This window comes from Scyliorhinus torazame, chromosome 16 (assembly GCF_047496885.1).
Source record: "Scyliorhinus torazame isolate Kashiwa2021f chromosome 16, sScyTor2.1, whole genome shotgun sequence".
Taxonomy (NCBI): domain Eukaryota; kingdom Metazoa; phylum Chordata; class Chondrichthyes; order Carcharhiniformes; family Scyliorhinidae; genus Scyliorhinus; species Scyliorhinus torazame.
In genome coordinates this window covers 197,448,030-197,467,063 of record NC_092722.1, presented here as the reverse complement: position 1 = coordinate 197,467,063, position 19,034 = coordinate 197,448,030, and the positions used below count along the sequence as shown (strand labels likewise).

General features: G+C 55.3%; 1 protein-coding gene across 1 annotated transcript in view; it reads left to right on the top strand.

The window, feature by feature from the left end:
* LOC140393370 (gamma-glutamyl hydrolase-like) overlaps positions 1 to 19,034 on the top strand; it is a 109,749-nt gene that overhangs the window by 17,234 nt on the left and 73,481 nt on the right. Inside the window, exons 4-5 of the mRNA XM_072479752.1 lie at positions 236 to 286; positions 3,236 to 3,320. Of these exons, the coding sequence (XP_072335853.1) occupies positions 236 to 286; positions 3,236 to 3,320 (136 nt within the window). The remainder of the gene's footprint in view (positions 1 to 235; positions 287 to 3,235; positions 3,321 to 19,034) is intronic.

The following is a 19,034-nucleotide window of genomic DNA, read 5'->3' as shown; positions in this document are numbered from 1 at the left end:
GAGGGATCGGGGTTAGGGTTAGGGTTAGGGGTGAGGGATCGGGGTTAGGGTTAGGGTTAGGGGTGAGGGATCGGGATTCGTGTTAGGGGTTAGAGATCGGGGTTAGGGTTAGGGTTAGGGGTGAGGGATAGGGATTAGGGTTAGGGGTTAGAGATCGGGGTTAGAGTTAGGTTTAGGTTTAAAAATAAAAATATTTGTGATTGTTAGACTGTGACCAATGGTTCTTTATTTTCAGATTATATCTCAGTGATTGCGAGTATGAAAAGATTTTTTATTCAATAAATGGGTAAGTGATGATTTATGTCACCTTCATTAAGTCTCTTTAGTGAATCCACAAAAAGATAAAGAATTGAAAATAGTATTGGCGCCGAATCTTCCATTCTAGGCGGGTGTCCCACTTCTTGCCGGAAAATCCATTGAATATGGGAGCTGACGCAGGATTCACGTCTGTCATATCTTCCAGGCATCAGGCAGTTAGGTAGACAATGTTAGACCTTCCTCCAAGACCCGGATAGACAATTTCCCACCGGCCAACCGGAGGCTGGCATGTATTGCACTCGGCACCCTCCAGTGTCCCAGGATCACAGAGTGACCCAGGAAAACATGCGGTCAAGGGGAGAGGGTGGCCATTGGGTCGGAACCAAGGATAAAGTGTGGGTGTCAGTGGCCACCCCTCAGCCCCATGTCCATGCTCTCCATCAGGCACAGATTAGTGCAGGGACCCCCCCCTCCAGGTGGCATGCAGCCCGCACAGTTTACCAGTTGTGTCAGCCGCAATGCCAACAGTCCCACCTGCAGCAAGAGTGCAGCGGAGGTGGGAAGAGGCACTGGCTATTAATGGGCCATTTAATGGACTCAAGTGGAGTTGGGACGGCGTCAATGCCAACCAATCAAATTCTCAGGAGCACCCGTCAACTTGATCGCAGTGGGGGCAGAAGTTTCCAGCCATTGAATCCAGGAATTCTAACCTTTCACCCTCAAAATCCCCCTGGGAGCGGCAATTGTTTCACAAGGAGTGATTGGGGAAAATGGGCCAATATTCCCTAGAGTTTAGAGGATGACATGTGACCTTATTAAAATGTATCGAAGGGTTAACCGGGGTTGATACTCGAGATTGTTGTCACAGGGTGGGGGTCTACAGCACAGGGGGCAGGATAAAGGGCCGATCATTTAGGACCGAGATTAGGAGAAAGATCTTCACTCTGAAGGGTTGTGAATGAGATTCTCTCCCCCAGAGGATTCTCAGCTTTTGAATATATTTAACTGAGATTGAGAGGCATTTGGAAAGTAAGAGATACATGACAATAGTGCAGGACATAGAGTTGAGGTTGAAGATCAGTCATGATCTTTGTGAATTGTAGAGCAGGCTCGAGGGGCTGGGTGACCAACTCCTGTTCCTATGTTAACTAAAGTGATCCATTAACATGTCTATAAACCCCTTGATCTCGTTCTTTGTTAAACCCAGAATGAACTCAGCCGTCTGTTCCTCGATTCACAACCTGATCTACAAACAAAACTTCACCTTCTGTTAGCCCAGCCTACAATACACAGCTTATAATAATAATCTTTATTATTGTCACAAGTAGGCTTACATTAACACTGCAATGAGGTTACTGTGAAAATCCCCTCGTCGCCACATTCCGGCGCCTGTTCGGATACACAGAGGGAGAATTCAGAATGTTCAAATTACCTAACAAGCACGTCTTTCAGGACTTGTGGGAGGAAACCGGAGCACCCGGAGGAAACCCACGCAGACACAGGGAGAACATACAGACTCCGCACAGTCAGTGACCCAAGCGGGAATCGAACCTGGGACCCTGGCACTGTGAAGCAACAGTGCTAACCACTGAGCTACCGTGCTGCCCATTTTGTCATCTGATAGGTAAGGAGATCATTGCTGAACTTAAGTCTTGCACTGGGGTGGCACGGTGGCACAAGGGCAGCATGGTGGCACAATGGTTAGCACGACTGCCTCACAGCCCCAGGATCCCAGGTTCGATTCCCGGCTTGGGTCACTGTCTGTGCAGAGTCTGCACTTTCTCCCCGTGTCTGTGTGGGTTTCCTCCGGGTGCTCCGGTTTCCTCTCACAGTCCAAAGATTTGCAGGTTAGGTGGATTGGCCATGCTGAATTGCCCCTTAGGGATAGGGAGGGAGCATGGGCCTGGGTAGGGTGCTCTTTCAGAGGGCCGGTGCAGACTCGATGGGCAGAATGGCCTCCTTCCGCACTGTTGGGATTCTATGATTAGCCTGAAACACTGATCAATATCCAGTATCATCAAATCATTGACCTCTGTGTCCCTGGGTGCTCAGTTAGCAGTCCATGGAGAGTGTAATATTTAAGATATAGGATGTTACAATACTTGTTACATTGGTTCCTGCAGAGTAAAGAGGGGGGAACCCATCTGGGAGTGTTTTGATAGGTCACCAGATCAGTTCAAAGGTCAGTGAATAGCAGTTGGCAGTCTGTTTCAGGAGACTCAGGAGCAAGGGGAAGAAGTTCCATGGCACCACGCTGAGAAGAAGGTTCGGAGAACCCCTGGTAATCAAAGAGGCTCAGAGGAAGCCCTGGGAGCCACATCTAGCTGGATACCACCATGAGTCACGAGTTCAGAGAAACACTGGGGCAGTGACAGCTCAGCGAAGTCAGCCAGCAAAGAGCTGAAATTAAGCAGGGGCTGAAGTGCAGATTGGGGAATCCAGGGAGAAGAGATCTCAGAAGGTGAGGTTGAAACTCACTGAGATGGGCTCTTGGTCAAGCTATCTGAGTGTGAATGACATTTGGAGATAATTCCAAGGAGAGATTTTCAAAGGTGGAGATTGGAAACACTCGTGAGAAAAATAAAGTTTCAGTGAGATTGGTTAACTGACAGCGGAACCAACATCTGGGGGATTTGTTGCGAAATCCATGGACACTGTCTTGGTCGCATCTGTCATTTACTCTGTAATGTGGTGTGTCTGACCACAGTTTGTCTGTTAATTCACATATATTCCCTAAATGTTAGCATGTAAGATAGATATTGTAAATTGTTTTATCTTTCTGACGTTGTATAGTAAAGTTTATTTTTCTTTGTTTAAAACCCGTGGATTCATGGGGTTTTATTCACTGAGCAAATGTCTTGAATTTAAATCGTTGTCGACTTTAGACAAAATGCTATTGGTCCCTAAGAAGACATCCCGGGATCTGCCCCAACATCAGAATGTCATTAGTTACGACTCCAAACTCTCTTGTTCCCAGAATCTTGCTGCCGGGAGGAGCGGTGGATTTAGAGCATTCGGAATTCTCCCGAGTTGCTGGCATCTTCTATCGACTAGCATTGAAGGTCTGTAATTGTCCCAGTGTGTTTGTGGAGGTGTCCTTCCTGGGTGCGAGGAGAGTACAGAGAGCCAGGGGTTTATTCCAGTGACAATGAGGTTGGATTTCCATCATCACTGAGGGAAGATTTAGGAACTGAAATCCTTTAAAAATAATAAATTTAGAGTACCCAATTTTTTTTTTCCAATTAAGGGGCACTTTAGCGCGGCCAATCCACCTACCCTGCACATCTTTGTTTTGTGGGGGTGAGGCCCACGCAGACACGGGGAGAACGTGCAAACTCCACACGGACAGTGAACGAGGGCCGGGATCGAACCCGGGTCCTTGGCGCCGTGAGGCAGCAGTGCTAACCACTGCGCCACCTTGCTGGTGAGGCAGCAGTGTGAACCCGGGTCCTGATCGCCGTGAGGCCGCAGTGCTAACCACTGCACCACCATGCTGGTGAGGCAGCAGTGTTAACCCAGGTCCTCATCGCCGTGAGGCCGCAGTGCTAACCACTGTGCCACCGTGCTGGTGAGGCAGTAGTGTGAACACTGGTCCCTGGTGCCGTGGGGCAGCAGTGCTAACCACTGCGCCACCGTGCCACCCCATGAGGCAGCAGTGCTAACCACTACACCACCGTGCTGGTGAGACAGCAGTGTTAACCCAGGTCCTCATCGCCGTGAGGAAGCAGTGCTAACCACTACACCACCGTGCTGGTGAGGCAGTAGTGTGAACCCTGGTCCCTGGTGCCGTGGGGCAGCAGTGCTAACCACTGCGCCACCGTGCCACCCCATGAGGCAGTAGTGCTAACCACTGCGCCACTATGTCACCCTTTGGAATCCAGCAGTGAAGGAAATTGAACTCTGGGAGCTTCACATCTGGGGTGGAGTCTCTGCCCCGGGACACTGGACCACGATCCCCGATGGGCTGCAGATTTGGGCGTCATTGTGATCAGCGCTGGTTGCTGACCCCCAACTCCGTGCACCGAACCCCCACTGGTGGCGTGAACGGGTTTCAAACCGCAGGCCATCGGGAGCCCCGCTGGGGCCGTGAACGGGTTTCAAACCGCAGGCCATCGGGAGCCCCACTGGCGGAGTGAACGGGTTTCACACCGCAGGCCATCGGGAGCCCCACTGGCGGAGTGAACGGGTTTCACACTGCAGGCCATCGGGAGCCCCGCTGGGGCCGTGAACGGGTTTCAAACCGCAGGCCATCGGGAGCACGTAAATAAATGCAAATGAGTCGCGATGACCCAGTTGTACCTATTTAGTGGGTCCAGCACCCACTGGTCTGCCCTCCCGTGATTCTCCTGGGCGAAGGTCATTATGGTCTCTACAATCATGGCCCCAGCCCCCCCCCGCACATCGGCCCCTCCCCTCTACCCCCACACTGCACAGCAGCCTCCAACTCCCGGATTACCGGGATGCACTCCCCCATCCCTAAGTACAGGGGTGACCTGACCTGCCCCCGACCCTCCACCGCCCCCACCCCCCCCGCAGGAACCCCTGTACTGCCCCTCCACATAGCTAACACCCTCCAGACCAGGCAACATCCTGGTAAACCTCCTCTGCACCCTCTCCAAAGCCTCCACATCCTTCTGGTAGTGTGGCGACCAGAATTAAGTGCAATATTCCAAGTGCGGCCGTACCAAGGTTCTATATAACTGTAGCCTGACTTGCCGGTTTTTATATTCAATGCCTCGTCCAATGAAGGCGAGCATTCCGTATGCTTTCTTGACTATCTTGTCCACTTGTGTTGCCACCTTCAAAGATCTGTGGACCTGTGTGCCCAGATCTCTCTGACTTTCTATATTCCTCAGAGTTTTGCCATTTACGGTATATTTCCCCTCTATGTCAGACCTACCAAAATGCATTACCTCATATTTGTCCGGATTAATCTCCATTTACCATTTCTCTGCCCAAGTCTCCAACCTAGCCCTTTTCCTGCTGTATCTTCTGACAATCCTCAACACTGTCTGCCACTCCTCCAACCTTGGTGTCATCCACGAACTTACTAATCTGATCGGCTACAATGCAGTATTCTCTCAGTACTGACCCTCTGACAGTGCAGCACTCTCTCAGTACTGACCCTCTGACAGTGCAGCACTCCCTCAGTACTGACCCTCTGACAGTGCAGCACTCCCTCAGTACTGACCCTCTGACAGTGCGGCACTCCCTCAGTACTGACCCTCTGACAGTGCAGCACTCCCTCAGTACTGACCCTCTGATAGTGCGGCACTCCCTCAGTACTGACCCTCTGACAGTGCAGCACTCCCTCAGTACTGACCCTCTGATAGTGCGGCACTTCCTCAGTACTGACCCTCTGACAGTGCGGCACTCCCTCAGTACTGACCCTCTGACAGTGCGGTACTCTCTCAGGACTGACCCTCTGACAGTGCGGCACTCCCTCAGTATTAACCCTCTGACAGTGTGGCACTCCCTCAGTACTGACCCTCTGACAGTGCAGCACTCCCTCAGTACTGACCCTCTGACAGTGCGGCACTCCCTCAGTACTGACCCTCTGACAGTGCAGCACTCCCTCAGTACTGACCCTCTCACAGTGCGGCACTCCCTCAGTACTGACCCTCTGACAGTGCGGCACTCCCTCAGTACTGACCCTCTGACAGTGAGGCACTACCTCAGTACTGACCCTCAGACAGTGCGGCACTCCCTCAGCATTGACCGTCTGACAGTGCAGCACTCCCTCAGTACTGACCCTCTGACAGGGCAGCACTCCCTCAGTACTGACCCTCTGACAGTGCAGCACTCCCACAGTACTGACCCTCTGACAATGCAGTACTCCCTCAGTACTGACCCTCTGACAGTGCGGCACTCCCTCAGTACTGACCCTCTGACAGTGCAGCATTCCCTCAGTACTCACCCTCTGACAGTGCAGCACTCCCTCAGTACTGACCCTGTGACAGTGCAGCACTCCCACAGTACTGACCCTCTGACAATGCAGTACTCCCTCAGTACTGACCCTCTGACAGTGCAGCACTCCCACAGTACTGACCTTCTGACAATGCAGTACTCCCTCAGTACTGACCCTCTGACAGTGCGGCACTCCCTCAGTACTGACCCTCTGACAGTGCAGCATTCCCTCAGTACTCACCCTCTGACAGTGCAGCACTCCCTCAGTACTGACCCTCTGACAGTGCAGTGCTCCCTCAGTACTGACCTCTGACAGTGCAGCACTCCCTCAGTACTGACCTTCTGACAGTGCAGCGCTCCCTCAGCACTGACCCTCTGACAGTGCAGCACTCCCTCAGTACTCACCCTCTGACAGTGCAGCACTCCCTCACACTGACCCTCTGACAGTGCTGCGCTCCCTCAGTATTGACACTGGGACAGTGCAGCACTCCCTCAGTACTGACCCTCTGACAGTGCAGCACTCCCTCAGTACTGACACTGGGACAGTGTGGCACTCCATCATTACTGACCCTCTGACAGTGCAGCACTCCCTCAGGACGGACCCTCTGACAGTGAGGCACTACCTCAGTACTGACCCTCAGACAGTGCGGCACTCCCTCAGCATTGACCGTCTGACAGTGCAGCACAAACTCAGTACTGACCCTCTGACAGGGCAGCACTCCCTCAGTACTGACCCTCTGACAGTGCAGCACTCCCACAGTACTGACCCTCTGACAATGCAGTACTCCCTCAGTACTGACCCTCTGACAGTGCAGCACTCCCACAGTACTGACCTTCTGACAATGCAGTACTCCCTCAGTACTGACACTCTGACAGTGCGGCACTCCCTCAGTACTGACCCTCTGATAGTGCAGCACTCCCTCAGCGCTGAGCCTCTGACAGTGCAGCACTCCCTCAGTACTGACCCTTTGACAACGCAGCACTCCCTCAGTACTGACCCTCTGACAGTGCAGCACTCCCTCAGTACTGACCCTGAGACAGTGCCGCACTCTCTCAGTACTGACCTTCTGACAGTGCAGCACTCCCTCAGTACTGACCCTCTGACAGTGCGGCACTCACTCAGTACTGACCCTCTGACAGTGCAGCACTCCCTCAGTACTGACCCTCTGACAGTGCGGCACTCCGTCAGCATTGACCCTCTGACAGTGCAGCACTCCCTCAGTACTGACCCTCTGACAGTGCAGCACTTCCTCAGTACTGACCCTCTGACAGTGCAGCACTCCCCCAGTACGGACCCTCTGACAGTGCAGCACTCCTTCAGTACTGACCCTCTGACAATGCAGTACTCCCTCAGTAATGACCCTCTGACAATGCAGTACTCCCTCAGTACTGACCCTCTGACAGTGCGGCACTCCCTCAGTACTGACCCTCTGACAGTGCAGCACTCCCTCAGTACTGACCCTCTGACAGTGCAGCACTCCCTCAGCATTGACCGTCTGACAGTGCAGCACTCCCTCAGTACTGACCCTCTGACAGTGCAGCACTCCCTCAGTACTGACCCTCTGACATTGCAGCATTCCCACAGTACTGACCCTCTGACAATGCAGTGCTCCCTCAGTACTGACCCTCTGACAATCCAGCAATCCCTCAGTACTGACCCTCCGACAGTGCAGCACTCCCTCAGTACTGACCCTCTGACAGTGCAGCACTCCCTCAGTACTGACACTCTGACAGTGCGGCACTCCCTCAGTACTGACCCTCTGATAGTGCAGCACACCCTCAGCGCTGACCCTCTGACAGTGCAGCACTCCCTCAGTACTGACCCTTTGACAACGCAGCACTCCCTCAGTACTGACCCTCTGACAGTGCAGCACTCCCTCAGTACTGACCCTCTGACAGTGCAGCACTCCCTCAGTACTGACCCTCTGACAGTGCAGCACTCCCTCAGTACTGACCATCTGACAGTGCGGCACTCCCTCAGTACTGACCCTCTGACAGTGCGGCACTCCCTCAGTACTGACCCTCTGACAGTGCAGAACTCCCTCAGTACTGACCCTCTGACAGTGCAGCACTCCCTCAGTACTGACCCCCTGACAGTGCGGCACTCCCTCAGTACTGACCCTCTGACAGTGCAGCACTCCCTCAGCGCTGACCCTCTGACAGTGCAGCACTCCCTCAGTACTGACATTCTGACAGTACAGCACTCCCTCAGTACTGACCCTCTGACAGTGCAGCACTCCCTCAGCACTGACCCTCTGACAATGCAGTACTCCCTCAGTACTGACCCTCTGACAGTGCGGCACTCCCTCAGTACTGACCCTCTGACAGTGCAGCACTCCCTCAGTACTGACCCTCTGACAGTGCGGCACTCCCTCAGTACTGACCCTCTGACAGTGCAGCACTCCCTCAGTACTGACCCTCTGATAGTGCGGCACTCCCTCAGTACTGACCCTCTGACAGTGCAGCACTCCCTCAGTACTGACCCTCTGATAGTGCGGCACTCCCTCAGTACTGACCCTCTGACAGTGCGGCACTCCCTCAGTACTGACCCTCTGACAGTGCGGTACTCTCTCAGGACTGACCCTCTGACAGTGCGGCACTCCCTCAGTATTGACCCTATGACAGTGTGGCACTCCCTCACACTGACCCTCTGACAGTGCTGCGCTCCCTCAGTATTGACACTGGGACAGTGCAGCACTCCCTCAGTACTGACCCTCTGACAGTGCAGCACTCCCTCAGTACTGACACTGGGACAGTGTCGCACTCCATCATTACTGACCCTCTGACAGTGCAGCACTCCCTCAGTACGAACCCTCTGACAGTGAGGCACTACCTCAGTACTGACCCTCAGACAGTGCGGCACTCCCTCAGCATTGACCGTCTGACAGTGCAGCACTCCCTCAGTACTGACCCGCTGACAGGGCAGCACTCCCTCAGTACTGACCCTCTGACAGTGCAGCACTCCCACAGTACTGACCCTCTGACAATGCAGTACTCCCTCAGTACTGACCCTCTGACAGTGCAGCACTCCCACAGTACTGACCTTCTGACAATGCAGTACTCCCTCAGTACTGACACTCTGACATGCGGCACTCCCTCAGTACTGACCCTCTGATAGTGCAGCACTCCCTCAGCGCTGACCCTCTGACAGTGCAGCACTCCCTCAGTACTGACCCTTTGACAACGCAGCACTCCCTCAGTACTGACCCTCTGACAGTGCAGCACTCCCTCAGTACTGACCCTGAGACAGTGCAGCACTCTCTCAGTACTGACCTTCTGACAGTGCAGCACTCCCTCAGTACTGACCCTCTGACAGTGCGGCACTCACTCAGTACTGACCCTCTGACAGTGCAGCACTCCCTCAGTACTGACCCTCTGACAGTGCGGCACTCCGTCAGCATTGACCCTCTGACAGTGCAGCACTCCCTCAGTACTGACCCTCTGACAGTGCAGCACTTCCTCAGTACTGACCCTCTGACAGTGCAGCACTCCCCCAGTACGGACCCTCTGACAGTGCAGCACTCCTTCAGTACTGACCCTCTGACAATGCAGTACTCCCTCAGTAATGACCCTCTGACAATGCAGTACTCCCTCAGTACTGACCCTCTGACAGTGCGGCACTCCCTCAGTACTGACCCTCTGACAGTGCAGCACTCCCTCAGTACTGACCCTCTGACATTGCAGCATTCCCACAGTACTGACCCTCTGACAATGCAGTGCTCCCTCAGTACTGATCCTCTGACAGTCCAGCAATCCCTCAGTACTGACCCTCCGACAGTGCAGCACTCCCTCAGTACTGACCCTCTGACAGTGCAGCACTCCCTCAGTACTGACACTCTGACAGTGCGGCACTCCCTCAGTACTGACCCTCTGATAGTGCAGCACTCCCTCAGCGCTGACCCTCTGACAGTGCAGCACTCCCTCAGTACTGACCCTTTGACAACGCAGCACTCCCTCAGTACTGACCCTCTGACAGTGCAGCACTCCCTCAGTACTGACCCTCTGACAGTGCAGCACTCCCTCAGTACTGACCCTTTGACAACGCAGCACTCCCTCAGCGCTGACCCTCTGACAGTGCAGCACTCCCTCAGTACTGACATTCTGACAGTACAGCACTCCCTCAGTACTGACCCTCTGACAGTGCAGCACTCCCTCAGCACTGACCCTCTGACAATGCAGTACTCCCTCAGTACTGACCCTCTGACAGTGCGGCACTCCCTCAGTACTGACCCTCTGACAGTGCGGCACTCCCTCAGTACTGACCCTCTGACAGTGCGGCACTCCCTCAGTACTGACCCTCTGACAGTGCAGCACTCCCTCAGTACTGACCCTCTGATAGTGCGGCACTCCCTCAGTACTGACCCTCTGACAGTGCAGCACTCCCTCAGTACTGACCCTCTGATAGTCCGGCACTCCCTCAGTACTGACCCTCTGACAGTGCGGCACTCCCTCAGTACTGACCCTCTGACAGTGCGGTACTCTCTCAGGACTGACCCTCTGACAGTGCGGCACTCCCTCAGTATTGACCCTCTGACAGTGCGGCACTCCCTCAGTACTGACCCTCTGACAGTGCAGCACTCCCTCAGTACTGACCCTCTGACAGTGCGGCACTCCCTCAGTACTGACCCTCTGACAGTGCAGCACTCCCTCAGTACTGACCCTCTCACAGTGCGGCACTCCCTCAGTACTGACCCTCTGACAGTGCGGCACTCCCTCAGTACTGACCCTCTCACAGTGCAGCACTCCCTCAGTACTGACCCTCTCACAGTGCAGCACTCCCTCAGTACTGACCCTCTCACAGTGCAGCACTCCCTCAGTACTGACCCTCTGACAGTGCAGCACTCCCTCAGTACTGACCCTCTGACAGTGCAGCACTCCCTCAGTACTGACCCTCTGACAGTGCAGCACTCTCTCAGTACTGACCCTCTGACAGTGCGGCACTCCCTCAGTACTGACCCTCTGACAGTGCGGTACTCTCTCAGGACTGACCCTCTGACAGTGCGGCACTCCCTCAGTATTGACCCTCTGACAGTGTGGCACTCCCTCACACTGACCCTCTGACAGTGCTGCGCTCCCTCAGTATTGACACTGGGACAGTGCAGCACTCCCTCAGTACTGACCCTCTGACAGTGCAGCACTCCCTCAGTACTGACACTGGGACAGTGTGGCACTCCATCATTACTGACCCTCTGACAGTGCAGCACTCCCTCAGTACGAACCCTCTGACAGTGAGGCACTACCTCAGTACTGACCCTCAGACAGTGCGGCACTCCCTCAGCATTGACCGTCTGACAGTGCAGCACTCCCTCAGTACTGACCCGCTGACAGGGCAGCACTCCCTCAGTACTGACCCTCTGACAGTGCAGCACTCCCACAGTACTGACCCTCTGACAATGCAGTACTCCCTCAGTACTGACCCTCTGACAGTGCAGCACTCCCACAGTACTGACCTTCTGACAATGCAGTACTCCCTCAGTACTGACACTCTGACATGCGGCACTCCCTCAGTACTGACCCTCTGATAGTGCAGCACTCCCTCAGCGCTGACCCTCTGACAGTGCAGCACTCCCTCAGTACTGACCCTTTGACAACGCAGCACTCCCTCAGTACTGACCCTCTGACAGTGCAGCACTCCCTCAGTACTGACCGTGAGACAGTGCAGCACTCTCTCAGTACTGACCTTCTGACAGTGCAGCACTCCCTCAGTACTGACCCTCTGACAGTGCGGCACTCACTCAGTACTGACCCTCTGACAGTGCAGCACTCCCTCAGTACTGACCCTCTGACAGTGCGGCACTCCGTCAGCATTGACCCTCTGACAGTGCAGCACTCCCTCAGTACTGACCCTCTGACAGTGCAGCACTTCCTCAGTACTGACCCTCTGACAGTGCAGCACTCCCCCAGTACGGACCCTCTGACAGTGCAGCACTCCTTCAGTACTGACCCTCTGACAATGCAGTACTCCCTCAGTAATGACCCTCTGACAATGCAGTACTCCCTCAGTACTGACCCTCTGACAGTGCGGCACTCCCTCAGTACTGACCCTCTGACAGTGCAGCACTCCCTCAGTACTGACCCTCTGACAGTGCAGCACTCCCTCAGCATTGACCGTCTGACAGTGCAGCACTCCCTCAGTACTGACCCTCTGACAGTGCAGCACTCCCTCAGTACTGACCCTCTGACATTGCAGCATTCCCACAGTACTGACCCTCTGACAATGCAGTGCTCCCTCAGTACTGACCCTCTGACAGTCCAGCAATCCCTCAGTACTGACCCTCCGACAGTGCAGCACTCCCTCAGTACTGACCCTCTGACAGTGCAGCACTCCCTCAGTACTGACACTCTGACAGTGCGGCACTCCCTCAGTACTGACCCTCTGATAGTGCAGCACTCCCTCAGCGCTGACCCTCTGACAGTGCAGCACTCCCTCAGTACTGACCCTCTGACATTGCAGCATTCCCACAGTACTGACCCTCTGACAATGCAGTGCTCCCTCAGTACTGACCTCTGACAGTGCAGCACTCCCTCAGTACTGACCTTCTGACAGTGCAGCGCTCCCTCAGCACTGACCCTCTGACAGTGCAGCACTCCCTCAGTACTCACCCTCTGACAGTGCAGCACTCCCTCACACTGACCCTCTGACAGTGCTGCGCTCCCTCAGTATTGACACTGGGACAGTGCAGCACTCCCTCAGTACTGACCCTCTGACAGTGCAGCACTCCCTCAGTACTGACACTGGGACAGTGTGGCACTCCATCATTACTGACCCTCTGACAGTGCAGCACTCCCTCAGGACGGACCCTCTGACAGTGAGGCACTACCTCAGTACTGACCCTCAGACAGTGCGGCACTCCCTCAGCATTGACCGTCTGACAGTGCAGCACAAACTCAGTACTGACCCTCTGACAGGGCAGCACTCCCTCAGTACTGACCCTCTGACAGTGCAGCACTCCCACAGTACTGACCCTCTGACAATGCAGTACTCCCTCAGTACTGACCCTCTGACAGTGCAGCACTCCCACAGTACTGACCTTCTGACAATGCAGTACTCCCTCAGTACTGACACTCTGACAGTGCGGCACTCCCTCAGTACTGACCCTCTGATAGTGCAGCACTCCCTCAGCGCTGAGCCTCTGACAGTGCAGCACTCCCTCAGTACTGACCCTTTGACAACGCAGCACTCCCTCAGTACTGACCCTCTGACAGTGCAGCACTCCCTCAGTACTGACCCTGAGACAGTGCCGCACTCTCTCAGTACTGACCTTCTGACAGTGCAGCACTCCCTCAGTACTGACCCTCTGACAGTGCGGCACTCACTCAGTACTGACCCTCTGACAGTGCAGCACTCCCTCAGTACTGACCCTCTGACAGTGCGGCACTCCGTCAGCATTGACCCTCTGACAGTGCAGCACTCCCTCAGTACTGACCCTCTGACAGTGCAGCACTTCCTCAGTACTGACCCTCTGACAGTGCAGCACTCCCCCAGTACGGACCCTCTGACAGTGCAGCACTCCTTCAGTACTGACCCTCTGACAATGCAGTACTCCCTCAGTAATGACCCTCTGACAATGCAGTACTCCCTCAGTACTGACCCTCTGACAGTGCGGCACTCCCTCAGTACTGACCCTCTGACAGTGCAGCACTCCCTCAGTACTGACCCTCTGACAGTGCAGCACTCCCTCAGCATTGACCGTCTGACAGTGCAGCACTCCCTCAGTACTGACCCTCTGACAGTGCAGCACTCCCTCAGTACTGACCCTCTGACATTGCAGCATTCCCACAGTACTGACCCTCTGACAATGCAGTGCTCCCTCAGTACTGACCCTCTGACAATCCAGCAATCCCTCAGTACTGACCCTCCGACAGTGCAGCACTCCCTCAGTACTGACCCTCTGACAGTGCAGCACTCCCTCAGTACTGACACTCTGACAGTGCGGCACTCCCTCAGTACTGACCCTCTGATAGTGCAGCACACCCTCAGCGCTGACCCTCTGACAGTGCAGCACTCCCTCAGTACTGACCCTTTGACAACGCAGCACTCCCTCAGTACTGACCCTCTGACAGTGCAGCACTCCCTCAGTACTGACCCTCTGACAGTGCAGCACTCCCTCAGTACTGACCCTCTGACAGTGCAGCACTCCCTCAGTACTGACCATCTGACAGTGCGGCACTCCCTCAGTACTGACCCTCTGACAGTGCGGCACTCCCTCAGTACTGACCCTCTGACAGTGCAGAACTCCCTCAGTACTGACCCTCTGACAGTGCAGCACTCCCTCAGTACTGACCCCCTGACAGTGCGGCACTCCCTCAGTACTGACCCTCTGACAGTGCAGCACTCCCTCAGCGCTGACCCTCTGACAGTGCAGCACTCCCTCAGTACTGACATTCTGACAGTACAGCACTCCCTCAGTACTGACCCTCTGACAGTGCAGCACTCCCTCAGCACTGACCCTCTGACAATGCAGTACTCCCTCAGTACTGACCCTCTGACAGTGCGGCACTCCCTCAGTACTGACCCTCTGACAGTGCAGCACTCCCTCAGTACTGACCCTCTGACAGTGCGGCACTCCCTCAGTACTGACCCTCTGACAGTGCAGCACTCCCTCAGTACTGACCCTCTGATAGTGCGGCACTCCCTCAGTACTGACCCTCTGACAGTGCAGCACTCCCTCAGTACTGACCCTCTGATAGTGCGGCACTCCCTCAGTACTGACCCTCTGACAGTGCGGCACTCCCTCAGTACTGACCCTCTGACAGTGCGGTACTCTCTCAGGACTGACCCTCTGACAGTGCGGCACTCCCTCAGTATTGACCCTCTGACAGTGTGGCACTCCCTCACACTGACCCTCTGACAGTGCTGCGCTCCCTCAGTATTGACACTGGGACAGTGCAGCACTCCCTCAGTACTGACCCTCTGACAGTGCAGCACTCCCTCAGTACTGACACTGGGACAGTGTCGCACTCCATCATTACTGACCCTCTGACAGTGCAGCACTCCCTCAGTACGAACCCTCTGACAGTGAGGCACTACCTCAGTACTGACCCTCAGACAGTGCGGCACTCCCTCAGCATTGACCGTCTGACAGTGCAGCACTCCCTCAGTACTGACCCGCTGACAGGGCAGCACTCCCTCAGTACTGACCCTCTGACAGTGCAGCACTCCCACAGTACTGACCCTCTGACAATGCAGTACTCCCTCAGTACTGACCCTCTGACAGTGCAGCACTCCCACAGTACTGACCTTCTGACAATGCAGTACTCCCTCAGTACTGACACTCTGACATGCGGCACTCCCTCAGTACTGACCCTCTGATAGTGCAGCACTCCCTCAGCGCTGACCCTCTGACAGTGCAGCACTCCCTCAGTACTGACCCTTTGACAACGCAGCACTCCCTCAGTACTGACCCTCTGACAGTGCAGCACTCCCTCAGTACTGACCCTGAGACAGTGCAGCACTCTCTCAGTACTGACCTTCTGACAGTGCAGCACTCCCTCAGTACTGACCCTCTGACAGTGCGGCACTCACTCAGTACTGACCCTCTGACAGTGCAGCACTCCCTCAGTACTGACCCTCTGACAGTGCGGCACTCCGTCAGCATTGACCCTCTGACAGTGCAGCACTCCCTCAGTACTGACCCTCTGACAGTGCAGCACTTCCTCAGTACTGACCCTCTGACAGTGCAGCACTCCCCCAGTACGGACCCTCTGACAGTGCAGCACTCCTTCAGTACTGACCCTCTGACAATGCAGTACTCCCTCAGTAATGACCCTCTGACAATGCAGTACTCCCTCAGTACTGACCCTCTGACAGTGCGGCACTCCCTCAGTACTGACCCTCTGACAGTGCAGCACTCCCTCAGTACTGACCCTCTGACATTGCAGCATTCCCACAGTACTGACCCTCTGACAATGCAGTGCTCCCTCAGTACTGATCCTCTGACAGTCCAGCAATCCCTCAGTACTGACCCTCCGACAGTGCAGCACTCCCTCAGTACTGACCCTCTGACAGTGCAGCACTCCCTCAGTACTGACACTCTGACAGTGCGGCACTCCCTCAGTACTGACCCTCTGATAGTGCAGCACTCCCTCAGCGCTGACCCTCTGACAGTGCAGCACTCCCTCAGTACTGACCCTTTGACAACGCAGCACTCCCTCAGTACTGACCCTCTGACAGTGCAGCACTCCCTCAGTACTGACCCTCTGACAGTGCAGCACTCCCTCAGTACTGACCCTTTGACAACGCAGCACTCCCTCAGCGCTGACCCTCTGACAGTGCAGCACTCCCTCAGTACTGACATTCTGACAGTACAGCACTCCCTTAGTACTGACCCTCTGACAGTGCAGCACTCCCTCAGCACTGACCCTCTGACAATGCAGTACTCCCTCAGTACTGACCCTCTGACAGTGCGGCACTCCCTCAGTACTGACCCTCTGACAGTGCGGCACTCCCTCAGTACTGACCCTCTGACAGTGCGGCACTCCCTCAGTACTGACCCTCTGACAGTGCAGCACTCCCTCAGTACTGACCCTCTGATAGTGCGGCACTCCCTCAGTACTGACCCTCTGACAGTGCAGCACTCCCTCAGTACTGACCCTCTGATAGTCCGGCACTCCCTCAGTACTGACCCTCTGACAGTGCGGCACTCCCTCAGTACTGACCCTCTGACAGTGCGGTACTCTCTCAGGACTGACCCTCTGACAGTGCGGCACTCCCTCAGTATTGACCCTCTGACAGTGCGGCACTCCCTCAGTACTGACCCTCTGACAGTGCAGCACTCCCTCAGTACTGACCCTCTGACAGTGCGGCACTCCCTCAGTACTGACCCTCTGACAGTGCAGCACTCCCTCAGTACTGACCCTCTCACAGTGCGGCACTCCCTCAGTACTGACCCTCTGACAGTGCGGCACTCCCTCAGTACTGACCCTCTCACAGTGCAGCACTCCCTCAGTACTGACCCTCTCACAGTGCAGCACTCCCTCAGTACTGACCCTCTCACAGTGCAGCACTCCCTCAGTACTGACCCTCTGACAGTGCAGCACTCCCTCAGTACTGACCCTCTGACAGTGCAGCACTCCCTCAGTACTGACCCTCTGACAGTGCAGCACTCTCTCAGTACTGACCCTCTGACAGTGCGGCACTCCCTCAGTACTGACCCTCTGACAGTGCGGTACTCTCTCAGGACTGACCCTCTGACAGTGCGGCACTCCCTCAGTATTGACCCTCTGACAGTGTGGCACTCCCTCACACTGACCCTCTGACAGTGCTGCGCTCCCTCAGTATTGACACTGGGACAGTGCAGCACTCCCTCAGTACTGACCCTCTGACAGTGCAGCACTCCCTCAGTACTGACACTGGGACAGTGTGGCACTCCATCATTACTGACCCTCTGACAGTGCAGCACTCCCTCAGTACGAACCCTCTGACAGTGAGGCACTACCTCAGTACTGACCCTCAGACAGTGCGGCACTCCCTCAGCATTGACCGTCTGACAGTGCAGCACTCCCTCAGTACTGACCCGCTGACAGGGCAGCACTCCCTCAGTACTGACCCTCTGACAGTGCAGCACTCCCACAGTACTGACCCTCTGACAATGCAGTACTCCCTCAGTACTGACCCTCTGACAGTGCAGCACTCCCACAGTACTGACCTTCTGACAATGCAGTACTCCCTCAGTACTGACACTCTGACATGCGGCACTCCCTCAGTACTGACCCTCTGATAGTGCAGCACTCCCTCAGCGCTGACCCTCTGACAGTGCAGCACTCCCTCAGTACTGACCCTTTGACAACGCAGCACTCCCTCAGTACTGACCCTCTGACAGTGCAGCACTCCCTCAGTACTGACCGTGAGACAGTGCAGCACTCTCTCAGTACTGACCTTCTGACAGTGCAGCACTCCCTCAGTACTGACCCTCTGACAGTGCGGCACTCACTCAGTACTGACCCTCTGACAGTGCAGCACTCCCTCAGTACTGACCCTCTGACAGTGCGGCACTCCGTCAGCATTGACCCTCTGACAGTGCAGCACTCCCTCAGTACTGACCCTCTGACAGTGCAGCACTTCCTCAGTACTGACCCTCTGACAGTGCAGCACTCCCCCAGTACGGACCCTCTGACAGTGCAGCACTCCTTCAGTACTGACCCTCTGACAATGCAGTACTCCCTCAGTAATGACCCTCTGACAATGCAGTACTCCCTCAGTACTGACCCTCTGACAGTGCGGCACTCCCTCAGTACTGACCCTCTGACAGTGCAGCACTCCCTCAGTACTGACCCTCTGACAGTGCAGCACTCCCTCAGCATTGACCGTCTGACAGTGCAGCACTCCCTCAGTACTGACCCTCTGACAGTGCAGCACTCCCTCAGTACTGACCCTCTGACATTGCAGCATTCCCACAGTACTGACCCTCTGACAATGCAGTGCTCCCTCAGTACTGACCCTCTGACAGTCCAGCAATCCCTCAGTACTGACCCTCCGACAGTGCAGCACTCCCTCAGTACTGACCCTCTGACAGTGCAGCACTCCCTCAGTACTGACACTCTGACAGTGCGGCACTCCCTCAGTACTGACCCTCTGATAGTGCAGCACTCCCTCAGCGCTGACCCTCTGACAGTGCAGCACTCCCTCAGTACTGACCCTTTGACAACGCAGCACTCCCTCAGTACTGACCCTCTGACAGTGCAGCACTCCCTCAGTACTGACCCTCTGACAGTGCAGCACTCCCTCAGTACTGACCCTTTGACAACGCAGCACTCCCTCAGTACTGACGCTCTGACAGTGCAGCACTCCCTCAGTACTGACCCTCTGACAGTGCAGCACTCCCTCAGTACTGACCCTCTGACAGTGCAGCACTCCCTCAGTACTGACC